At 39.1% G+C, this 20,777-nt stretch overlaps 2 protein-coding genes across 5 annotated transcripts; one reads left to right on the top strand and one right to left on the bottom strand.

The window, feature by feature from the left end:
- Nucleotides 1–1,973: 1,973 nt before the first annotated feature.
- On the bottom strand, nucleotides 1,974–7,645 carry LOC146698998 (c-Myc-binding protein-like). 4 transcript variants are annotated; one of them, XM_085471914.1, is made up of 5 exons: nucleotides 7,531–7,645; nucleotides 4,234–4,309; nucleotides 3,666–3,714; nucleotides 3,376–3,505; nucleotides 1,974–2,425 (listed from the first exon to the last, which is right to left on the bottom strand). In XM_085471914.1, exons 1-5 carry the CDS (start codon nucleotides 7,555–7,557, stop codon nucleotides 2,378–2,380), a joined length of 330 nt encoding a protein of 109 aa, XP_085328040.1. In that variant the 5' UTR covers nucleotides 7,558–7,645; the 3' UTR covers nucleotides 1,974–2,377. The 4 variants fall into 4 exon arrangements, with proteins under 4 accessions (XP_085328040.1, XP_085328041.1, XP_085328044.1 ...); XM_085471915.1 differs by having other exon boundaries at nucleotides 4,234–4,306; XM_085471918.1 differs by lacking the exon at nucleotides 7,531–7,645 and adding an exon at nucleotides 5,568–5,764 and having other exon boundaries at nucleotides 4,234–4,306.
- On the top strand, nucleotides 6,524–20,593 carry rragca (Ras-related GTP binding Ca). Its single transcript, XM_085471913.1, has 7 exons — nucleotides 6,524–6,946; nucleotides 10,204–10,407; nucleotides 11,279–11,478; nucleotides 14,257–14,371; nucleotides 15,644–15,786; nucleotides 16,124–16,272; nucleotides 18,742–20,593. The coding sequence occupies exons 1-7, from the start codon at nucleotides 6,764–6,766 to the stop codon at nucleotides 18,894–18,896; spliced, it is 1,149 nt and encodes a 382-aa protein (XP_085328039.1). The 5' UTR covers nucleotides 6,524–6,763; the 3' UTR covers nucleotides 18,897–20,593.
- Nucleotides 20,594–20,777: the final 184 nt, after the last annotated feature.

Below are 20,777 nucleotides of genomic sequence, written 5' to 3'. Positions count from 1 at the left end.
TAGAGTTGCCGGTCTCAGGTTCGCCTGCTGCTCATGTTACCACTGATGTTTCTTAGTTAGAGGAAAGCAGTCTGATTTATCCCTCAGTCATGCGACGATGCTGGGGCAGAGGGCTCAGGTTGGTTTTGTGCAATATTTTTGATACTCTGCTTACATTTGGCACTCTATATGAATCTGTGCCAGCACTCTTATGTTTAAAGAAATTAAAGACTCATTTAAAAAAAAAAAAAAAAAAAAAAAAAAACCCACAGCATCCTCGATCCACCTACTGACATCGAGCATCCGAAAGACGAAGAGGATGGTGAGACAGATTTTCCTATGGAAGTGGAATGAATATGCACCAGCTCTAAAACCCCCCAGAGGAAGTTCCAGCCTCTCAGCTTCACTCTGCCACGATGACTGATAGTAATTCAATAACAGAGAGACATTAACCAAGTAAAAGCAAAGAAAATCTGCTGAATTAGTCCAAACGTCAACATTTCCAAGGATAAAATGTCACATTTGGAGAAAATGGACAGCAAAGATGATTTCAAATATATGGCAGATGTGATCTCTGGACAGGTCGTAACCCTCTTCAGCAAATCATCATATGCTTGAAATCATCTTTGGAAATGCAGCTTTCTGCAAACGTGATGTTTTCTCCTTGTTAACATTTCATTTTGTTAAGCTGAGATATATTACATCTTGACAATACCACTGTTAACTACCCAAAAAAAATTTATACTGTGCACCATTAGTCTAAAATACTGCTGCAAATGTTGCTGTTTGAACTAATTCAGCAGATTTTCTTTGCTTTTATTTAGTTACTGTCTCTCTGTTATTGACTTACTATCAGTCATCGTGGCAGTGAAGATGAGAGGCTGGAACTTCCTCATGGGGATTTTAGAGCTGGTGCATATCCATTCCACTTCCATAGGAAAAATCTGGCTCACCATTGTCTTCGTCTTTAGGGTGCTTCCCCTTATGGCTGCAGTCGAGCATGTGTGGCTCAATGAGCATGCTGACTTTCTCTCCAATACCAAGCAGCCTGGGTGCAGTAGATCCACTACTGGGTGCTGCAGACCATTTTTGGGTCTTCTCCCTCTCTGGTTTCTATGGGGCACGCTCTTGATGGGCTCTGGATACTAGAGAAGGGATGGCAGAAGAATAAAGCTCCCCTCACTCCAACTGGTCGCGGCAGATGGCCGCCCCTCCCTGAGACTGGTTCTGCTGGAGGTTTCTTCCTGTTAAAAGGGAGTTTTAGAGCTCAGGATATAGCTTCCTCCAACTACGAAACATTAGTGGTAACAGAAGCAACAAACGAATCTCAGATCTGCAAATCTAAAAATCATTACAGGACACAGCGGTCCAGCCTATAAATGCGCTCCTTTTACATTGAGAAACTTTACACCAGCTGCTTTATTTTTATTATTTTTTATTTATTTAGTAACTTTAGACATGTCTGCACTGGGTAGACACAGGTGAGCTGTGACAACGGTGCTTTGGCTGTTTTATTCATTTAAACCCTCCTCTACCAGTCGTTTAATTTGTGGATTTCCAGAAAAAATCTTGTTAAACAGAAGAACATCTGATTGGAAGTTTTCTAATGTAATTTCAGGTTTCACAGCATCTGGACTGGATTTTAAATCTCAAATGACACATTACTATAAGCACTTATCTGAACAAAAACAATACTGTCAGTTTTCTTCGCCCGTTTCACAGTTTTGGTTTTTGTATGCACTTGGAGAAATAGGTTTTTAAGTGTGGAAGAAAGCCTAATGTGCTCTGGTCCCCAAGGTCTTTGTGCTTGGTGTTTGTTTTTTAATGTGTTTTATATCTGGTTTCTTTCAGCGGGTGATTGAGGATGTGTGTTAATGAGCCTACAAAGCTGTAAATGACCACAGTAACTCTGTTGCATTACAGAACTCACTGATTGTTTGCTGTAAATAAATTGATTAAAATTGGAAAAACAAACAAACAAACAAACAAAAACAGTGATTACATGGCCATGTTTTATTTTAGATGTGATATATTTTTGTGCACCTACACCAGATTTTTGTAAATAACACACATACATTGATCAGTGTGTGTCCTCTTAACAAGACAGGAAAGTAAAACAAACAGCTTAATGACTACTGTCTATTACTAACCCACTCGTCATGCTGAAAGTCAGTTTCTACTATAAAGCTATACTAAAGACTAAATAAACTAAAAAAACCAACACTTATATACATTCATGTACAAAATAAGTTAAATCAAAAGTAGTAAAGTAGAAACTGAGATTTATAAAAAAGACAAAACAGCAACATAAAAATGTTTAGTTTTCACCTAAGTGTTGTCTCGCCTTCAATTTTTAAAGTGATAGCAACGTAGAAACAAAATGCTGTTGGGTTGGGGTCTAGTTAGCTGTGCCTCCATCTTCAGGTACAGATTCATAACGCTGGAGCTAGAGAGACAGAAGAAAAAAAACCCAAACATCAACATTAGTCGAGTTCACAAGCCTTTCAGGAGCTCCTTGTGTCCATGCAGACTGTCAGATAAAAAAAATAAATACACACTGTTACAGACAGGTATCAAAAAGCATCATGGCAGACAACACACTGACCCACGAGAAGCGATACAACACTCATACCAGAAGCATCGGAATAGAGCTGTACCACGACAAAGGTAGGACGTGGTACATGATTGAGGTTTGCTTCTTTTGTCCTTACTAGTCTGGACACACTACATCATAACAAAACTACCAGACAGTCACAAGGAGTTTTTGAGCAAATTCCTTTTCATTGCACTTCAGGAGATTATGTGATTGGTATCGGAAAGAATGTATGGAAAAGATTACATTGAAAAATTATGCATGATCCAAATTTTTCCAGCAAAACAGTTTCCCAAATATGACGTTAAATATTGAAAACAAACAACAAACTGGGAGGCATCAACTGCATGTTTTCAGGAAAGTATCACTCGTTTACATTTGTAACGCTGGTTAAAACTTGTTAATGCTTCAATCGAACACACTGCTCCAAGGTCATGGGGTCATTTTGTCTCCCTTTGTCTCATTTCAAGTTATATTGGATATGTCGCGCTACTTTTGTGCATGTTAAAGTTTGTACTCTGAACTTTAGAATAATTGAAGACTAAAAGATCTATTTTTGTGTTGTATTAACTTATGTACTGATGAATTGTGAAATCATTGCACAACATTTTTTTGCTTTTTATTTCAACTTGTGGTATCTTGGCATTAATTTATTCTGGCCAGCTGTAGGACACCATGTCTTCTTTGCATTCTGTGTCTAATTATAATGACTGTGCTTCAAAAATCTTAAAATCTAAATGAGGTTTAAAAAAAAAAAAAAAAAAGAAGAAAAAAAGTCTTTTTACAAACCACTGGAGGCTTACCTTTGCTTTAAGCTCTTTATTTTCCCCTGCCAAGCGTGCACACTTTTGCCTGAGATTAATCACCTCCTGCTGCAGAGCCTCAGCATCTTCTGAAGTCTGCCCAACAGCACCGAGTTGCTGCTTGACAAATCTGGTAGAAGGAGCCAGTTAAAGAATCTACAGCGAGTGTAATTTCTGTTCAGACTTGTAGCTGGGAGGGAAAATATCAGCTGAAGGTTCACCTCAACACACAGATCATAATGTTGCAGGCTCATAATGTTCAGAATCAGCTTGTGCAATTAGAAGGATACTCCAAAGCGTTGTTGGGCTTTTCTTGTTGTTCATATAGCGACACTAGAACTGAAGACCAGGAGGGGAGAGAAAAGAGTTAAACTTTCTACTTATCACTGACTGTCAGTAAATACTTGGATGGACTCTTAGTTCTGTTTACTTGACCTCTGATAACATAATTCGTGAGTTAAATGGCAAATTTGGACTGTTTACTCCTTGTACTGTGCATTTACGTTAACTCAAATTATAATCTAATGAATTTGAGAAGTTCAGCACCATTTCTTACAGTGAAAAACAAGTCAAAAATTCTTAATAGGTGGAAAATCCTGCAAAAAATGTATGTTTGATATCTTACATTCTCTATCAACATTACATTAGCTATCAATCCATGTTCTTAAGATGTGTTTACTAAAAAGCCTGACACTGGTGAAAAGGTTTTCGACGTTTCCCCTCAAGGCTACTTGGTGTCAGATAATAATTTGCAGCACTGTCAGAAGAGGGTCTAGCTTTCAGTTATGCTCTGCAATACTTTGCGAATAGCTCCCAAAGCTAGTATAATGACTTTAACAGAAAAGAAATGCACCTTACCACTAGTTAGACTGTCAACAACACCAGCTTTCTCCAAGTATCTCCTAAACTGTTCCCTCTTGGGGTCTGGACCCTGCTGGAGGAAGAAAAATAAGACATTTTATTACCAGCTAATCATAAAGTACCTTTAAGCTGTCACGTCTTGCCTATTAGAGTGGGCCAATCCGGTTGTTCAGTCTGACGTCACTAGCCGTGTCTGGGTCTAAACTCCGCTGCAGCTCCATATATCAAACGATCACTGTGGCATTACTGAGAGTTGAAAAACTGTCTAAAGTCTTTCATCTTTAATAAAATGATCAGCGTTCTGCTCTACCAGGTGTAACAATTGAGTTTAACATCCAGGCATCCATGAAAACGGAATTTATGACATTTAACGGAGTTAGAAGTTAGCAGGGAGTTAGCTCGCTAGCTTCTATCTAAATACAATATAGCGTGTCCTGACTGCGGGGTTTTGGAAACAAATTAAAACGTACAGCTCTGCTATCACTTCCAGCATAAATGAAGACAGAAAACTAAACAGCAGTGACGTTTGTAGGGTTACTGAAGTTGGGCTAACTGGTATATAATGATGTGCTACGTGACCGCTAGCGACACAGCTATGTTAGCATAATATAAACAAGCTAACTTTTTTTCCACTCGATAAAAGTTATCGTGAGTGTTCTCGGTGGTCAGGAACAAATGTAATCGCATGGCAGGATGCTGTAAAAGGACCAAACTTCAGCCAGGAGAACAACTGAGATAATCCATCCACAATACGAGGTTAGTCATTCATATACTGCTGCATGGGCTGTGCTGTAGTTACATCCTAAGGTTTTAAAAACTGAGCTTAAATAAATGATTAGCGGTAATAAAAGCCGAGGGAGGTCAACAGTGATCACTGACTGTTTTAGGAGCTTTTTGAGATCAAATAGAAGAAAATACATGACATTAAACATGTTAACAACACAAAAGCCATATTAAACGCAGACTACTTTAGACCCGGAAGTAGGATTCGTCACGTCATCACTGAACAACCGGATATGATTAAGAGTGTTCTCACTATTTGTAATTCCCTCGTATTTAATGCCCTGGACTTCAAAGGTGTAATAAAGAAAGTATAATTTGTAGCCGTAGCTAGTTTATTTACGTTCTCCAAACTCTGTTTACCCACAAACATTTGCAGACCCCCATCACCGAGAAAGCCCAAATACAAGCCGTCACAGGTGCGATGGCGACCTCCCGATGAGCCTCCCTCCCTGCTAACATTAGCTTAGCTGTGCTTGAAACACAGGACATGAAGCGGGTTCTTAAAAACAGCAGAGTAAAATGAATACAATGACAGCACACGCGCTTACTTTATAATGTGCCATAGTAATGTCGGTTAGAAAACTGCCTTTTTCGTGTAGACAGCTCCTATATTTAGCGTTCCGCTTAAAATGGGAGCACCTAACTTTGAGAATCAGGTACACCGCCGGCCGGGTCGGTAAAAGTTTACTTTCGTTTATCTTCTTCGCTCAACCAACTGCTCCGCAGAGTCAAAGCTGCATTCAGGAGCTCCTCGGGAATATAAGAACGTGCAAAGGTTCCTCGTCACGAAACCAGTGATAAATTCTTACATATCTCCATTTCTGTTGTTTTCCCTCTTTTACAAAGCACTTAAAATTGCACTCTTAGGCCATTCTGCGATTGGAGGGCAAATAATGCGTCAAAACTGCTAAACAAAACAACAACAAAATAATATCATTGTGTTTAGGAACAATAATAAATAATAAACCATCAAAAAATTAGGTGTGTCCAGCTCAGGCAGTTTTTATACAGATACACTAGGTACACTTTTTAAGAGTTATTGTAGTTGCCGTATGCTATGCGGCATTGCATAGGCAATATAATTTACACAACAATGGATTTATTTACTCAACATGGATTATTTAATCTGTCCTGCAATTGCGGAAAGAAATAATTCCTACATTTCAGAAGGCTCATGAAAGCCTTTGCTTCACTGTAGTAGGCGCCTGCTTCCATCTGCTGGTAACAACACAGAATAACACTATAACACACTCTGTTTGGTTCGTCTTCATTAAATGTTCCCTTTTAACCCAAGATCATTTGTGACTATTATTTTAGTCCACAAAAAAAAAAAATACTCTAGGTGGTTTAAAATAGCTCATTTAAAAAAATGAAAGGTTTTATTTTCTCCTCTTTCGAGCGACAGTTCATAAAACAAGTCCGAGTACTAGTCAGGTGACAGCGGTGAACCTCATTAAAGTGGCAGGCTGCTCGGCCAATCACCTGTCAAATTGTAACCAAAGCAGCGACTCAGAATCAAAGGGCGGGACTAAATGGTGAGGTTTTTTTTCAGGGCGAGAGGAAATCCTAAGGAAATGTGTGGGATCACGCTCTGCGTTTCCAAGTGGCTCAGGCGTTATTGACAAACTATCTCCATCGGGTGACGTTACTTCATGGTGCCTACCAACGGCCCGCTACAAACAAACAACTAACCGACAAAGTAAACGGGGGGAATAAGGGGGGAAGCGACCGTGCTTAGGACAAAATGTCGATTCAGTACGAGGTGGAACAGCTGTCTGACAGCTACGGGGTTGCGGACTCGTTTCCCAAAGATTTCGGTTATGGTGAAGAGGAGGCCGACATCGAGGACAGCCCGGCACCGTCCGACAGCAAACCCAGGATCCTGCTTATGGGCCTGAGGAGAAGCGGCAAATCGTCGATACAGAAGGTAGGCGGAGATGTTAAACTGTTAGCCTTCCGAGGTGAGCGCCGCCTGCCTCAGCCTCACGCGAGTATAAACGGGACGTTAGCCAAAATAGCTACCGAGTTGGGTTAGCATGTCGCGAGCGATGACGGTTATCAGTCAGCTGACGGCGTGCTCAGCTACGTAAGAATTGAAGAAATAATAACAATAATAGTCATAATAAAGAAAATTTGTAGAAAGCTAATGGTCACTTGGTTATCTGTGTGAACTAACACCGGTGTGTCCGCAGGAGTGAATTATTAACCAGCTGAACAGAGGCGCTCGGTGCATCTTTAATGGTGTGTGTGTACATGCAGCATGTGACTGTTTGGTTAACAACTTATCCGACATGCAAACAAAAAACAGAAAAGAAAGTATGTCAGTCCCACACAACTGTGCGGTATAGATTTGGAGTGTGCCTTTCACATGATATCAGAGCGACCACACCTTTCGGTCTGCAAGCCATAACACTTTTTAAATCAGTGCAGCACGTGCAAGGCCTCTTTACCTGAGTCGTACCCATTTTATCTCAGAAAGAGGGATAAAAAATTTGTTCGGCCGCTACTTACCCCCCTCCAGTAACTGCCCCTGTGCATGATGGACTATTCAGACGCTCCCACACTCTCTCAAAAAATCAGGAACAGCCAGGACTCCAGTATGCTCAAGGAAATTAAGCCCGCCGTATAGTGACACAGCTCCTTGTTAGGAGATGACCTCAGTAGCTGCTCTGAGATTGCTATGACCAGCGGCACCTGTGTTTTCACCTGAATTCCTAATTATTAATTTCATAAGCAGTTTTGGCCTTCCAGCATATTAATGACTGTCTATAAAATGTTTTTAAAAAGTGATGCTTAATTTGCTTAAGTTTGAAATGCATTTTTGATTTTTTTTTTTTTTTTTTTTTTTTTTAAATGGCCAAAGGTACTTAAATCTATGGATGATGATTAACACAGACTTTTTGCTAGCTAAATGCAGGGAAACGCCACCCTCACCCCACAAAGTAAAACCCTGTATGAGTGTAGATGACATTTAATATGAAGGCAAAACCTCTGTCAGCTTTGGTGACTGCTGTAAGCCTGGAGCCAAAAAAAGTTGATATTACAAGTTATGGCAGAGGCAACAAGCCACCAACGCCTGTGGAAACTTTGCAGTTGTTGGCAAAGGGGGAAGGCACATTCGGAGGCAGTGAGAGAGAAGGAAAAGCAGGAGTGTGGATAACAGAAAAGGGACTTGTAGATATTGTGGGTTGGTGCTAGGGATGGGCTCAGGCGGAGGCAGATGACTTGCTGTTTCCTTAAAAGAAAACAGGAAAAAAAGTTTTTAAAAAAGTTAATATATGTAAAGAATAATAATTAAAAAAAAAAAAAGTTCATTACTAGTAATCCAGTTAACTACAACATAATTAAAAATAGGCACAGTATAAGGCGGAATGATAAGATTCTTTAAAAAAGTCCAGAAACTGAGTCTCAGTTAATTTTGTTAATTCCCCAAAGTATGGAATTGTAACTGTAAATAATCAAATGACCACAACCACCTGTCATGCAGCAAACCCTCAAGGCTGGTTCCACTTTTTCTATTTTTTTTCCCTTTTTCTAGTCTTTATTTCATATTTCATCTATAGGCTGCTCAGAATATGTTTCTTGGCCTGCCACTTTCACTGTTGTTGCACTGTTGTTTAATAATAGATTAGACGTAGTTGACCCTTCTATGATATTTTATTATTTATGTTCAAATCCAAGGGGGAAGTATGAAAAGACTGCATATAGCTTGACGTGCTGCAAACCTAACCTACAGAAAGTGCATGGAGAAACTTTCTTGTGACGAAGCACACTTCTGTGCCAGTGCATATATGTGCACTTGCACTGTGTTTGCTATAATCCATACACCCTCAAGTCGAAGATTAACATTTCGATGTAAGCTGCCAACTGGGCCCGAGAATCATGTGATTTGGATTTTTGCTGGTTCATCGGCCGGTGACCTCAGTGGACGACACATTGATTTAAAATGCCAGCAGGGGAGCAAATACTCCTACCACATCACACGTCCAATACATCTCGTTTTCTACCCTATTTGTTAAGCCTTCCTCTCATTAATTGTTAACTTCAGTTCAATGTACAGCAGCCACTTTACTTTCCGCAGCGTGAAAAGCTGAAAAATGCTGACGAGAATGACGTGTTGCAATGGATCTGAGTCTGCAGTGTTTTGCCCTTTTCCCTCTTGTTCTACATGTGATGTCTGGATGATATCCTTGTGCTAGAGTAACACTATAAAGCAAATTACAGCACTATTGTGATAATCTTTCACATGACTGCAATATTTTAATAATGGGATTATGGAACAGCCATTTGTAAACCACAAGTGAAGAAAACCTTACACGTGTCTTCACACATACAAATGTACGGTCATCGGACTTAAAACGTTGCTGGATGACTTCAAGTCTGTTTAAATTCACACCCGCAACAAAAGTTAACAAGGTTATTATACTGAAATTTTTTTATTTACACATCTGTTAGACCCCCTCTTTATGGCCACCTCCTCAAACTCTTCCGTGAGGACAACCATCTCAGTTTAAACATATCAAATCTCCATGAATCTGCCCAGGGTCTCCTTTTGGTAGGACATACCTGAAATTACTCGTCTAGGAGTAACAAGGCATCTTAGTCAGATTCTCAAATCACCAAAGTCCCTCCTTTCAGTGTGGAGGAGTACCAGCTCGTATGTGAGCCCCTTCCAAATGATCTAGCTCCCCAGTTTTTATTGAAGTATTTATTTAATATAAAAATAAAAACTAGACTTTAGAAATAAAGAATTGTAATAAAACTAAATTGATATCCAACACTCTTGATTTAAGAAAAACATACTTGTTATGTCAGTGGCAGTTAAGAATTGATTGCAGTATTGAAAATTTGAAGAAGCGCATGTTTGTCTAGTGACTACAATGATTAGCGCTGTGTCCTCTGTCCCCAGTATTTCCAATAAATAAAGATGAAGTAACGAGAACAGACAGATGCATTTTTTTTCCCAGCAGCTAGTGTCAGAATTACCACAGATTTGTGGTCACTGCTATATTAAAGTTTCAGTGACCCTCTTACAAAAGTGCAATTTCTCATAATCCCACTGTTTGCTGAGTGTCATCATATACCAGTTTTCCCCACTAAATTTAATTAATGTAAATCCGGTTCCTCACTTTAGACTCTGTTTGTATTTATTCAACTGAAACATGGCATCAATTTTCATTTCAGGTGGTATTTCACAAAATGTCTCCCAATGAGACCTTGTTTCTGGAGAGCACCAACAAGATCTACAAGGATGACATCTCCAGTAGCTCTTTTGTCAACTTCCAGATCTGGGACTTCCCCGGCCAGGTCGACTTCTTTGACCCCACCTTCGACTACGAGATGATCTTCAGAGGAACCGGGGCTCTGATATTTGTTATTGATGCTCAGGTGAAGAGAAAAAAAAAGAGGAAGAATTGTTTGATAAGATAAAGTGTAGAAGTGCAAAATCAGACCGCTTTCAGAATCACGACCACTTACATTTTTATTAAGATGAAACTGTACAGAAGAAGAAAACAGGTATCCAAGTATACACCCATTTCAGCACTGAAGAATGAGCTGGCTGATGAACAGCCAGAGTGGCTTGAATAAAAGACAATTACATGCCACGGCTTTTATGCCTGCGCTGTCCACATGACTCTGAGTGCTTTCAAGAAGTAATCTCAGCTGCGATATAAGCCACAGCTCATCTGATTGCATGGCTTTATTTGTGCTCAAGGTGCATCAGATTCAATTTGCTTCAGCAGTTGGTCACACAGTGATATGAGAGGAGAGCTGTTTTCCTTTTGCTGTTTTGGGAGGCGAGGCAGAGGTGCATTTCCTCAAACCTCACTTTAAACTGATGAGAATGTACTCCTCCATGTTATCTGAAGTGACAGCTAATAATTATGTTGGGCTTAGCTCACAAGACTGTCATTCTCACTTCTTTAAGAAGAAGCACATCTTGATTTTCCTGTTTATGTCACTGTGATAACTTTTTTCTTTTTTTTTTCTTTTTTTTTTGAAGGACATTGTTGGATATTATATACACTCTTACTACATTAAAATTTTTTCTCATAAAGTTTTTAAGGTTAAAAAAAGAGCAGATTATGGATGTAGTGTTCTGTAAGAATAAAGCAGCATGGTAGTATTAAAATTGTTAAATATTCTATGCTACATGTTGTTTCTGGTTTTGTGTCCAGAACAGCAGATTATGCTTTAAATCTCGTTTTAGATTCACTTTGTGAACATGCCTGTTTTTGTGTCATCTTCTTTGTTATAGGATGATTATGTGGAGGCTCTGAGTAGGCTTCATCTCACTGTGTCGCGGGCCTACAGGGTCAATCCAGAGATAAACTTCGAGGTGTTTATCCACAAAGTTGACGGCTTGTCAGACGATCACAAGATCGAAACCCAAAGAGACATCCATCAGAGAGCCAATGATGATCTGGTAGATGCCAGTTTAGAGAAGCTGCATCTCAGGTACGATTAACTTGTGATTATTTTTATCATCTGTAAAAGCCAGAATAAGGGGGGGGGGGGGAGACATCCATCCTGTTTTATATTTGATTTTCAGCAAACAAAGTTTCACACACTCAATAATGCAATACAATAACTCTACTGTTAACAGATTTAACTAATCAAGAAAACAAGCCACAGCTTATATGGCCATTAATAAGTTGGTACAGCAGTTAATCGCTTACTCCAAATCTCTCAGACAAAGCATAGTCTCTCAACAAAACTGGCTTTATTCAAGACAGTTTTAACATCCGTAATCACGTTGTCGTAAACAGACATGAGTAAATACAAGTCAGTGCAGACACAAAAAGACAACCTCACTGACTGGTAATGACACATGAGACTGAGAGATGTTTTAACCTCTTCCACAAACGTTTTATACTTGGCCCCACTCATCCTATTTGATAAAAATGGTTTAAGAGTATGGTATAAAATAATTTTTGGATTTTTTGGTAAAGTGTTCTTGCTTCAATCAGAGTGGCTTTTTGTTTGTTTTTCCCTTTTTCAATAATTGCAGTAGAAAAGCCATTGGGATGGTTGTTTTTATTAATGTCATTTGGTAATTGGTGTTGTTGCTAATAATAAGGCCTAAAAGTAGCTTCTGTTTCCGTCATTATATATCCAGTAGTCTGTGTCTTCAACATTGTCTGCATAGTTTTAGTGTTCCTGTGAGATTCCTCTTTGACCTCTTAATGAAGCAAGAGTGGCCTCTGCCACAGCTATCAGAGCTGTTGTGATTAAGGCTCCAAAGGGCAGAAAAACTTGAGATGCAGAAAGAAAGCCAAAGTACACATCTGCTGTTTGGTTCATCTTTGTGTGCACATAGCACACCATGGTTTGTTTGTTTTCTGATATAAATGCTAAAAGTTTTAACTTTTATATAGCCTGAGGACTAAATATGTTAATTTAGTAGTCTTTAGATTGAAGAAATGATCTTAAATTTTGTCATAGAATGCTATTAATACTTTGCCATTTCGCACAATGGATGTCATGGCTTCAGTTTTTTAAAATTCTTTATTTGGTTTGTTTTGATGTGTGGTTGGTGTCAAAAATTCACCATCATAGTAAATTCATCTTTTGAAGCCTCAAGTTACTTGTTTTGGCTATACTCATCCTACCATTTTGAAACAAGAGGAGGTAAAAGTAACTAAACAAACATGGACATTTGATACTTTAAGGGCTGTACTCAGACTGTGTTTTGAACGCAATATGGATAAGATCTTGGAGAAGAACAACGGGAATGGACAGAACTGGTGACCAGTGATGGACATTAGACCAACTGTAAAAGTTGGATGCAGTTGTTCGCACTAAACCCAAACATTCACGATCTTCACTCATGCGGCCCCCCTGGCGCCAGCTGAAGGCTTGCCAAAGTTGAAGCTGACTGGAACAACAAATTCTTCCCATGATAACAGGATTGTTGACGGAACTCTTTGTCCCTCCTTCAAGGCCACCTGGGTCCACTGGAAACTGTTGACTGATGCTTAACTGGGCGTGGTGACGCTTTCTCTTAGCTGAACACAGGATACACACATGCACACACACGAAACACGTACACTGATACGCCCTCACTATCACCCTCCCTACCCCGGATCCAACGCCTCCTCCCATGCTTACCTCCCATCCGATGTGGACACCGGATCAGCTGGAGGCGCAATCGAAGATTGCAGCGGTCCCAGATCAGCTGTACACACTGGAATACTCTCCCATGTTGCTTGTCTGTATTTTTTTTGGGCAACTGCAACTGACAAATAAAGGCTATCTAATCTCTCATCATCATCATCATCATTTACAAAGTGAACAATATGTTGTATTCATTAAGATTTGAAAGTAGTGTTTAAGACTAAACTTGTCAGGAAAGGGTTTACTTTGGTCATAGATCTGTGGAGGTGAATAGACATTTTGTCAGACAGTATAAAAATGTATCGCAACTTCTTAATTTGAAAAGTAAAGTCAAGGCCAAAGTGTCTTAGACATGCATTGTTTCAAATGGCTACCACATGATTCATTTTTGTGATATTTTCTAGAGTTAAACTAGTCCAGAATTACTAGATACTGAAATTTATGTTGCAGCTCTAATAAGATGAGTTAATGTTAATTGCAGCCTTTGCTCCGACACACTGTATAAGAAGTCTAAATGTGTTGTGTAGCACATTAAACAGTCTGTCGGGGTTAAGCCTGGGCAGCTCTGCAGCAGCTTTACTGTTGATTTTTAGGACTGTGTTGGCACACTGTGGGGTGTTTTATGTGGAGTGAGATTGTTGTTTATTCCGGTTAGACAGCCTGAGCGGTCCTGGATATATAGTGGATCTCTGCCTCTGGTGCTTTCTTCACCGTAATACATTGTGAAGTTGAGCTCCTGCCAAGTGTATGCAGACACTTCCATTTGGCTCACACCACTGTTTTCTCAGACACAAACTTTTTATTTATACATCTCACTAACCAATGTCTATAAGTCATGTGTGCCTAGTTTTCAGCAGCCTTATGAAGACTGTTTTGTTTTTTTTATTTGTCGGAATTTTTTTGCCAAGTTAGCATTAAGTTTTTATCCTTGTGCTTTTGTCTGAATCAGGCTTTAATGCTTTGATTCACATCTCTTTTCTACAATTCTGCAACTGTTTGTCATGTGATCTTGTGACTCTATGTATTTTTACCTGGTTTCATATGCATTTTGAGGAAGTGAGAAGTGTTTCCTACTTGTAACAGCTTATATGCTTCCTTTTTTTTTTCTTCATCATTCAGCTTTTACTTGACGAGTATTTATGACCACTCAATCTTTGAAGCCTTCAGCAAAGTGGTGCAGAAGCTCATCCCACAGCTCCCCACCTTGGAGAACCTCCTAAATATCTTCATTTCTGTAAGCACACAAAAACCAATCCTTTATGCATAAGAATTCTCTTGCAACTTTGTCACTGATGGAGTGATTTATGTGTGACAGCGTTCATGGCGTGAGTCATTGCCAGCACGGAAGCCACATTAGTGTTGGCAGTTCCTCCACTGTCCCTACAGCCTTTTCTGAAGATGTTTGTGATCCTCAGTTGTAATGCTACTTTGTCCCACACTGGTAGTAGTAGTCGCTCTGTAACTTTTAACTGTTTTATCTCAGGGTATGACTTTTGAGTGGAGAACAGCTGTTTCTTCCTTAAATGTACTAACTGGTTTGGTAAGATTTACTGTATCAAGGCAGTACATTCAGTAAACAAGTTCATATTTAGTTTGCCTAGTTTATTTTGGATGAGGTTTGGCTAACAGTTACTTGCCTCTTTACTTATATGAAAAACATGTAAACAAAAACAAACAAAATGCTCCAAAGTTATTGTAAATTTAAATTGGCAGCATCTTCAAAACAGCTTTAATAACTTTTTGCCTTTTTAAAAAAAAAAAAAAAAAAATTATATATATATATATATATATATATATATATATATATATATATATATATATATATATATATATATATATATATATATATATATATATATATATATATATATATATATATATATATATATATATGCAGGATTTATTTTACAGTTGTATTAGACTGCATCAGTTTAAGCTTGTTGTGTTATGAGTTGACAGTTGTCTTCACATGTAAAGCTTTAAGTATAAAGCATTGACTTTAGCTTGCTCTTATGACACATTGTCTTCATACCTGAGTTACTGTGAGATCTGATTGTGTATATATGTTATAATACATGATAAAATGACGAAAAAAGCCACAACTTGCTCATTTCCCATTCATTTTGTATTCATAATGTTCTCATAAATATATTAATTTTTTATTTTTTTAAAAAACAAACATTTATTCTCATGACATTTCAGAGTCTGCTCATTTTCTTTGCTTTATATTATTTTGCTATTTCAGGCTTTTAGACCATTAAAAAAAACTTTTGAATTTTACAGCCTGATCATACACAAATCAAAAATCTGATTTTTGTTTTGTTTGGTTTTTTTGGGTTTTTTTTGCAGCCTTTGTAAAAAAACAAACAAACTGTAACTTAGTTTATTCTCTCAGTAAGGGATCTGCTACCAGACATTAATTGTAACAGGAAGTAGCTTCCTGTTTCTTTACCATATTACACTTTTGACTGCCTCTTTTTTCTGTCTGTCTTCTTGTTGGTGACAGAATTCAGGGATAGAGAAGGCCTTTCTATTTGACGTGGTCAGTAAGATCTACATCGCCACAGACAGCTCTCCTGTGGACATGCAGTCCTATGAACTGTGCTGTGATATGATTGATGTGGTTATCGATGTCTCCTGCATCTATGGGTGAGTTTTGTGCTTTAGTGATGCACCAAAAGAGGTCAGAGTTGAGTAATGAGTGCTCCATGATTTGATAAACATAATTTTGGTCAGTGGTGTCTACAAAGTTAATTTTATATTAACTTTCTGTATTCATTTGCATAATAATAACTACCGTCATATTTGCTTGAATCTTTTGAAATCTTTTAAGCCTTTAAGAGACGGAGTTCACCCACGTGCTGTCTGAGGGTGCTTTCATTGAAGCACGACTTAATTTATGCACAATTAATAACCTCATAGACAAGCTGCAGTTTATTTCCCATTTCCTCTTTGAATGTTACAGTGTTTTGTTGTGTTTCACTAGTCTGAAGGAGGATGGCAGCGGCAGTGCCTATGACAAGGAGTCCATGGCCATCATCAAGCTCAACAACACCACTGTGCTGTACCTGAAAGAGGTCACAAAGTTCCTGGCCCTTGTCTGCATCCTGCGAGAAGAGAGCTTCGAGCGCAAAGGTAAGCTGTCAGATGACCTGTGATCCTCTGCTGCTCACTCGGCTTAATTTGGTTAATGGTTTTGGCTTGTGTCAAATGTCTTCATGTTTTCTTTCACTTTGTTTATCAGTGCAGTATTAGTGTGTGTCTGCATGTGTACAGATGGAGTGAAATTTGTAAACCTGGATGTTATCATGCACTGAAGTACATTACACAGAAAGATAGCCAAAGTTGGGAGTAATAAAAGGAAGCAGTAATTGACTTTCAAGCTCCAAAAACAGGAGATCCACCACTTACAATTAATTTAAATAGCAACATACTAGATGGCAGTTTGGGTGAATATCTTTGTGGCTTGTGATTGTCTGAGCCCATCTGCAGTTTGTTCCCCCATATTATGGAGAGTGTAGGAGAGTGGGTTTATTTTGATACTTAATTGTGTGTCTCCTTGAGAATTCAACACAGTCGATGAATTCTTGAGTGAAATTAAAAGTTTGTCCCATCACAAACTTTAAGCTAAAGCTGTTGTGCTAAAGGAAAAAGATATCAATTTGTAATTTGTATTTGAGACCCTGATCATTTAATAGCATGTTAGCCCTGGATCAGTTTGTGTATTCAAACAAGCTATGGGATGTACTATGAAGGACCTTCAACATAGCTGGGCTTTCTTTGCATCAGCTGGCTGGACAAAGCCTAAACCTCAGGATGTCACATTATGGTTGTGGGCTTTCTCTGCCTGTCTCAGAGTGCTTCAGGTTCTGTGAGTGTCACCTACTCTGATGAGAGACATTATCAGATGATATTAAAATGCTGATAAGAATCTATAAGGAACATAAAAAAATCTAACATTAAAATGCAATACTGCAGCAAACGAGATGAGATTAATGCTGAGCATTAATAGAGCGCTGAAATTTTAAACATCATACATTTAAACATTAAAAGGTTACTGTCCCATAGCCTAACAAAGGACACATGGGAATAAAAGTTAAATTCAATTTACCGATCGCATACGTGTTCTTTTTGTTTGTTCTGTGTGCTAATTGTTAAAATCCCTAATGACCCTGATGAAGGCCACAAGCCGAAACGCGTTGGTCAATTATTAAAGTTGTTCATCTTCCCTCAAGTGTTGCTGGAGTTCCTGCTTTGTGAATTCTTTCATCCTCTCCATGCACCTTGGAAGCAGGTGAAGTTGTGCCAGAAAATTTTGCTGCGAATTGTTAAAATCCCAACAGCAGTATAAATTATAAAAACACTTTTACATTTTCTGCATCACCAAAGGGAATGCATGCACATTTCAGTGAGTTTTGAGTTAGTGTAACATTTACTCAACAAGTCCACATATAAAATGTTCCCTTAGCAGAGGATCTATATCAAATTGTAAAGCTGTAAATACAGAACTCGTTGAAAACGTGCTGCTTCCAGAGTAATCTTTATAATTGGCAGTAGCATATGGCAATTCTATAGATTTGTAGACTTTCAGAAGCACTGTTACTGCTACTGTTTGAATCCCAAAGCAAGACTCCAGTTTGGCAACTCTAAGCTTCAGCTCCCTCTACAGGATTGTAGTCTGGAGACTGGCTCGGCTACTTTATGACTTTAATGGACTTTAGCCACTACGTTGTTGACAATGTTTTGGGTCAGGTCATGCTGGAAGAGCCATCCACGACCCGTCTTCAGTGTTCTGGCTGAGAGGAGGTTCCTGTCTAACATTATATCTTGCCCTGTCCATTGGGCCCTCAGTGTGGAGAAGTTGGCCTGTACCCTAAACAGAAAAAGCGTAATACTTCCACCTCCAAGCTTGACTGTGAGGATGGTGTTCTTTGGATATATTCAACATTTCTCTTCTTCCGAACACTGCAGTTCAAGTTGATGCCAAGGTAAATTTTGGTGTCATCTGACCACAACACTTTCTCCCAAGCCTTCTTTGAGACATTTAGATGTCAACTGATAAACTTCAGATGGGCCTGTTCATGTGCCTTCTTGAGCAGGGGGACATTTTTGGTCCTGCACGATTTGAATCTATTACAGCATACTGTGTTACCAATGGTGTTCTTGGTGATCCCAACTCTGTTCAGATGATTAACATGCTCCTCCCATGTAGTTTTGGGCTGATCCACCCCCTTTCTCATGATCCTCACCCCAATCCTGCATAGAACTCCAGACGGAGGGCGATTCATAGTGATTTTAGATTTTATTCAATTTCCAAAAAACTGTACCAACAGCTGTCACGTTCTCACAAAGCTTCGTGCTGATGGTCTTGTATCCAGCCTTGCAGCTCTACGTTCTTGCTTGTCATGTCCTTTGACAGGTCTTTGGTCTTGCCCATGGTGGTGGAGAGTGTGGATTTTTTTTGTTAATATTCTCTCCCTCGTCATCAAAATATAACTACCATTTAAAAAAATTAGTGCCAGTTCATTTCATTGGAAGTGAGCAAACAGTCATTGGACTGATCAGTTGTTTAATAACATAGTTTTTTGTTTTTCGCTTTCACAGGACTAATAGACTACAACTTCCACTGTTTCCGGAAGGCTATCCATGAAGTCTTCGAGGTGGGAGTTTCCACTCCGCGTTCAGCTGGTCCACAGGCAATGGGCTCACCCTGCTCCAAGGCTGTTGCACTCAATGGCACACCACGCAACACCATCTAGATGCTGATGCAAAATTAAAAAACAAAAAGATGCAACAAGAAGGAAGAGGAAAGGAAAGATTAGGAAGGTCTCGGGAGCCTGTAGAGAAAAGACTACAAAACTGGGGCTCACCAGCTCACCAGTCACTATCCCATGCTCCCAGCACTTAAAGCACTGAGAAATGCCTCAAGCCAAGAGTGTGGGAGCAGCAGTGGAGCACAGAGGGGTCAGGCCAAGATGGACGATTGAAGGGAAATTCAGGCATCAGGTAAATGCAAAGCACTGTGTTAGCTTTGAGGAAGCCGAGAGACTAAACTGCACCTGAACAGGAAAAGGTTCAGGATCTTTCTTTGGATTTCTTAAAGCAGTCAAAGGCTGTGATAATTAGCTGCTGTTTCCTCTGTATGAACAATGTGATGTGGGGGAATAAAACCCTCTGTTATAACCTCTTCATATGGACAAACTGTTAGTTTGGAGGCTTCTGTCTCGTGATGAACCCACCCCGACCACTTCTGTGCTGAAAAAGACGATGGACATGTTCAGAGATGGCCTTATGTAGATAAAGCTTGACTGTAGTGCAAGCTTTTTCTCTCACCACCATTCACCTCACCTTACCTGAATGCTGCCCAAAACTTGCTTTTGGTTTGACTTGTGAAGGGAAAATAAGGTTTTGTGAGCAGATTAAAAAGGGATTGTGTTGTCCAGTTAAAGTGAGTGTGTGTGAGAAAGGTTTTGATTAAATCCCAAGCGCGTTATTGTGAAGGAACTTAACAGAAAACGTATATATGTCCTTTTAGCTAAGAGCAGTTTAGCATGATTAAACTCCTGTCATTCAGTGAAAATAACTCTTCTGTGCTTGTGCTCCACTGAGGAACAGCTTCTGATTGACTTTATGATGAATAGAAAAAGGAGTTTACTGGAAATTTGGACATACACATTGCAAAAGCACTGCCACCATGAATGAATAGGAGCCAGTTACACTATGCCACAATTTAAGAAAAAAATTAATTAAATTTGTTAAGTATGAATGAGGTGGAAGGTTGATGAACAGGTGGACTCACGGTTTAGGATTGTCAGACTGGTTGCAGCATGCTTGCATGCTTTTCCACTCAGTCACAGTCCCGCCAAAAATTATTAACCCATGTAGCAACCTGATTTAGTTTAGTCCTGATGAGCGGGAGTCACAAGAGCAAATCATTACTCCAAGCATGCATACATCAGTGTGTTTTTTCAGTTGAATTGTTCTCAACCAAAACATTGCTTCTTGTTTTGAAAAGGGGAGAGTGGAAATGGAATTAACAAAGAAACTCAAACTGCTAAAGTAGGAGAAAAAGACCAAATTTTATTATAATCGCCATTAAAATGAAATGCACTGTTCATGTCTGTATGTTTGTGTTTGCTTCTGTCAGGACTGAGAGGTAAAAACTCGTACCGGTTGCACCTAAAGATCGGGAATTTGACTCAGGAACCAGGATTACCACATTATCTAGCTAACTTTTCTGAGTAAAACTAAGTTCTAGCTTTGAAGGTGCCCCTGGTTTTATTCAGCAAAGTTATTCAGGTAATTCTGGTGCTCCTTGAAACTGGCCCGAGAAGTTGTTTCATTAGTCACCCGAGAATAAGTCGCCGCTTCATTGTTGCACATCAGAACTGTGGTGGATGATTGATTTCATGTAATGTGATGCTATACTGTGTGAAATAAATGAAAATTTAAAGTGTGTTCTTGTGCTTTTATTAGTTCGTTGACTAAAGAGATATTTGAGAAACTTGCAACATGTGTGGAAATGTCTGCATTCTGCTTGACAACCCTTTCTTCACTATCTAATGCAAAAGTGCAAACAAACACAAGATGGTGCTGCAGGACCATCCAAGCCTCCTCTCCACTATTATGATATTCAGTTT

The sequence above is a fragment of the Copadichromis virginalis genome, linkage group LG11 (assembly GCF_057382275.1).
Source record: "Copadichromis virginalis isolate Kocher_CV1m ecotype Utaka linkage group LG11, C_Virginalis_male_GT1.1, whole genome shotgun sequence".
Taxonomy (NCBI): Eukaryota; Metazoa; Chordata; class Actinopteri; order Cichliformes; family Cichlidae; genus Copadichromis; species Copadichromis virginalis.
The sequence above is the reverse complement of the archived record's forward strand: the minus strand, read 5'-3'. Positions and strand labels throughout refer to the sequence as shown.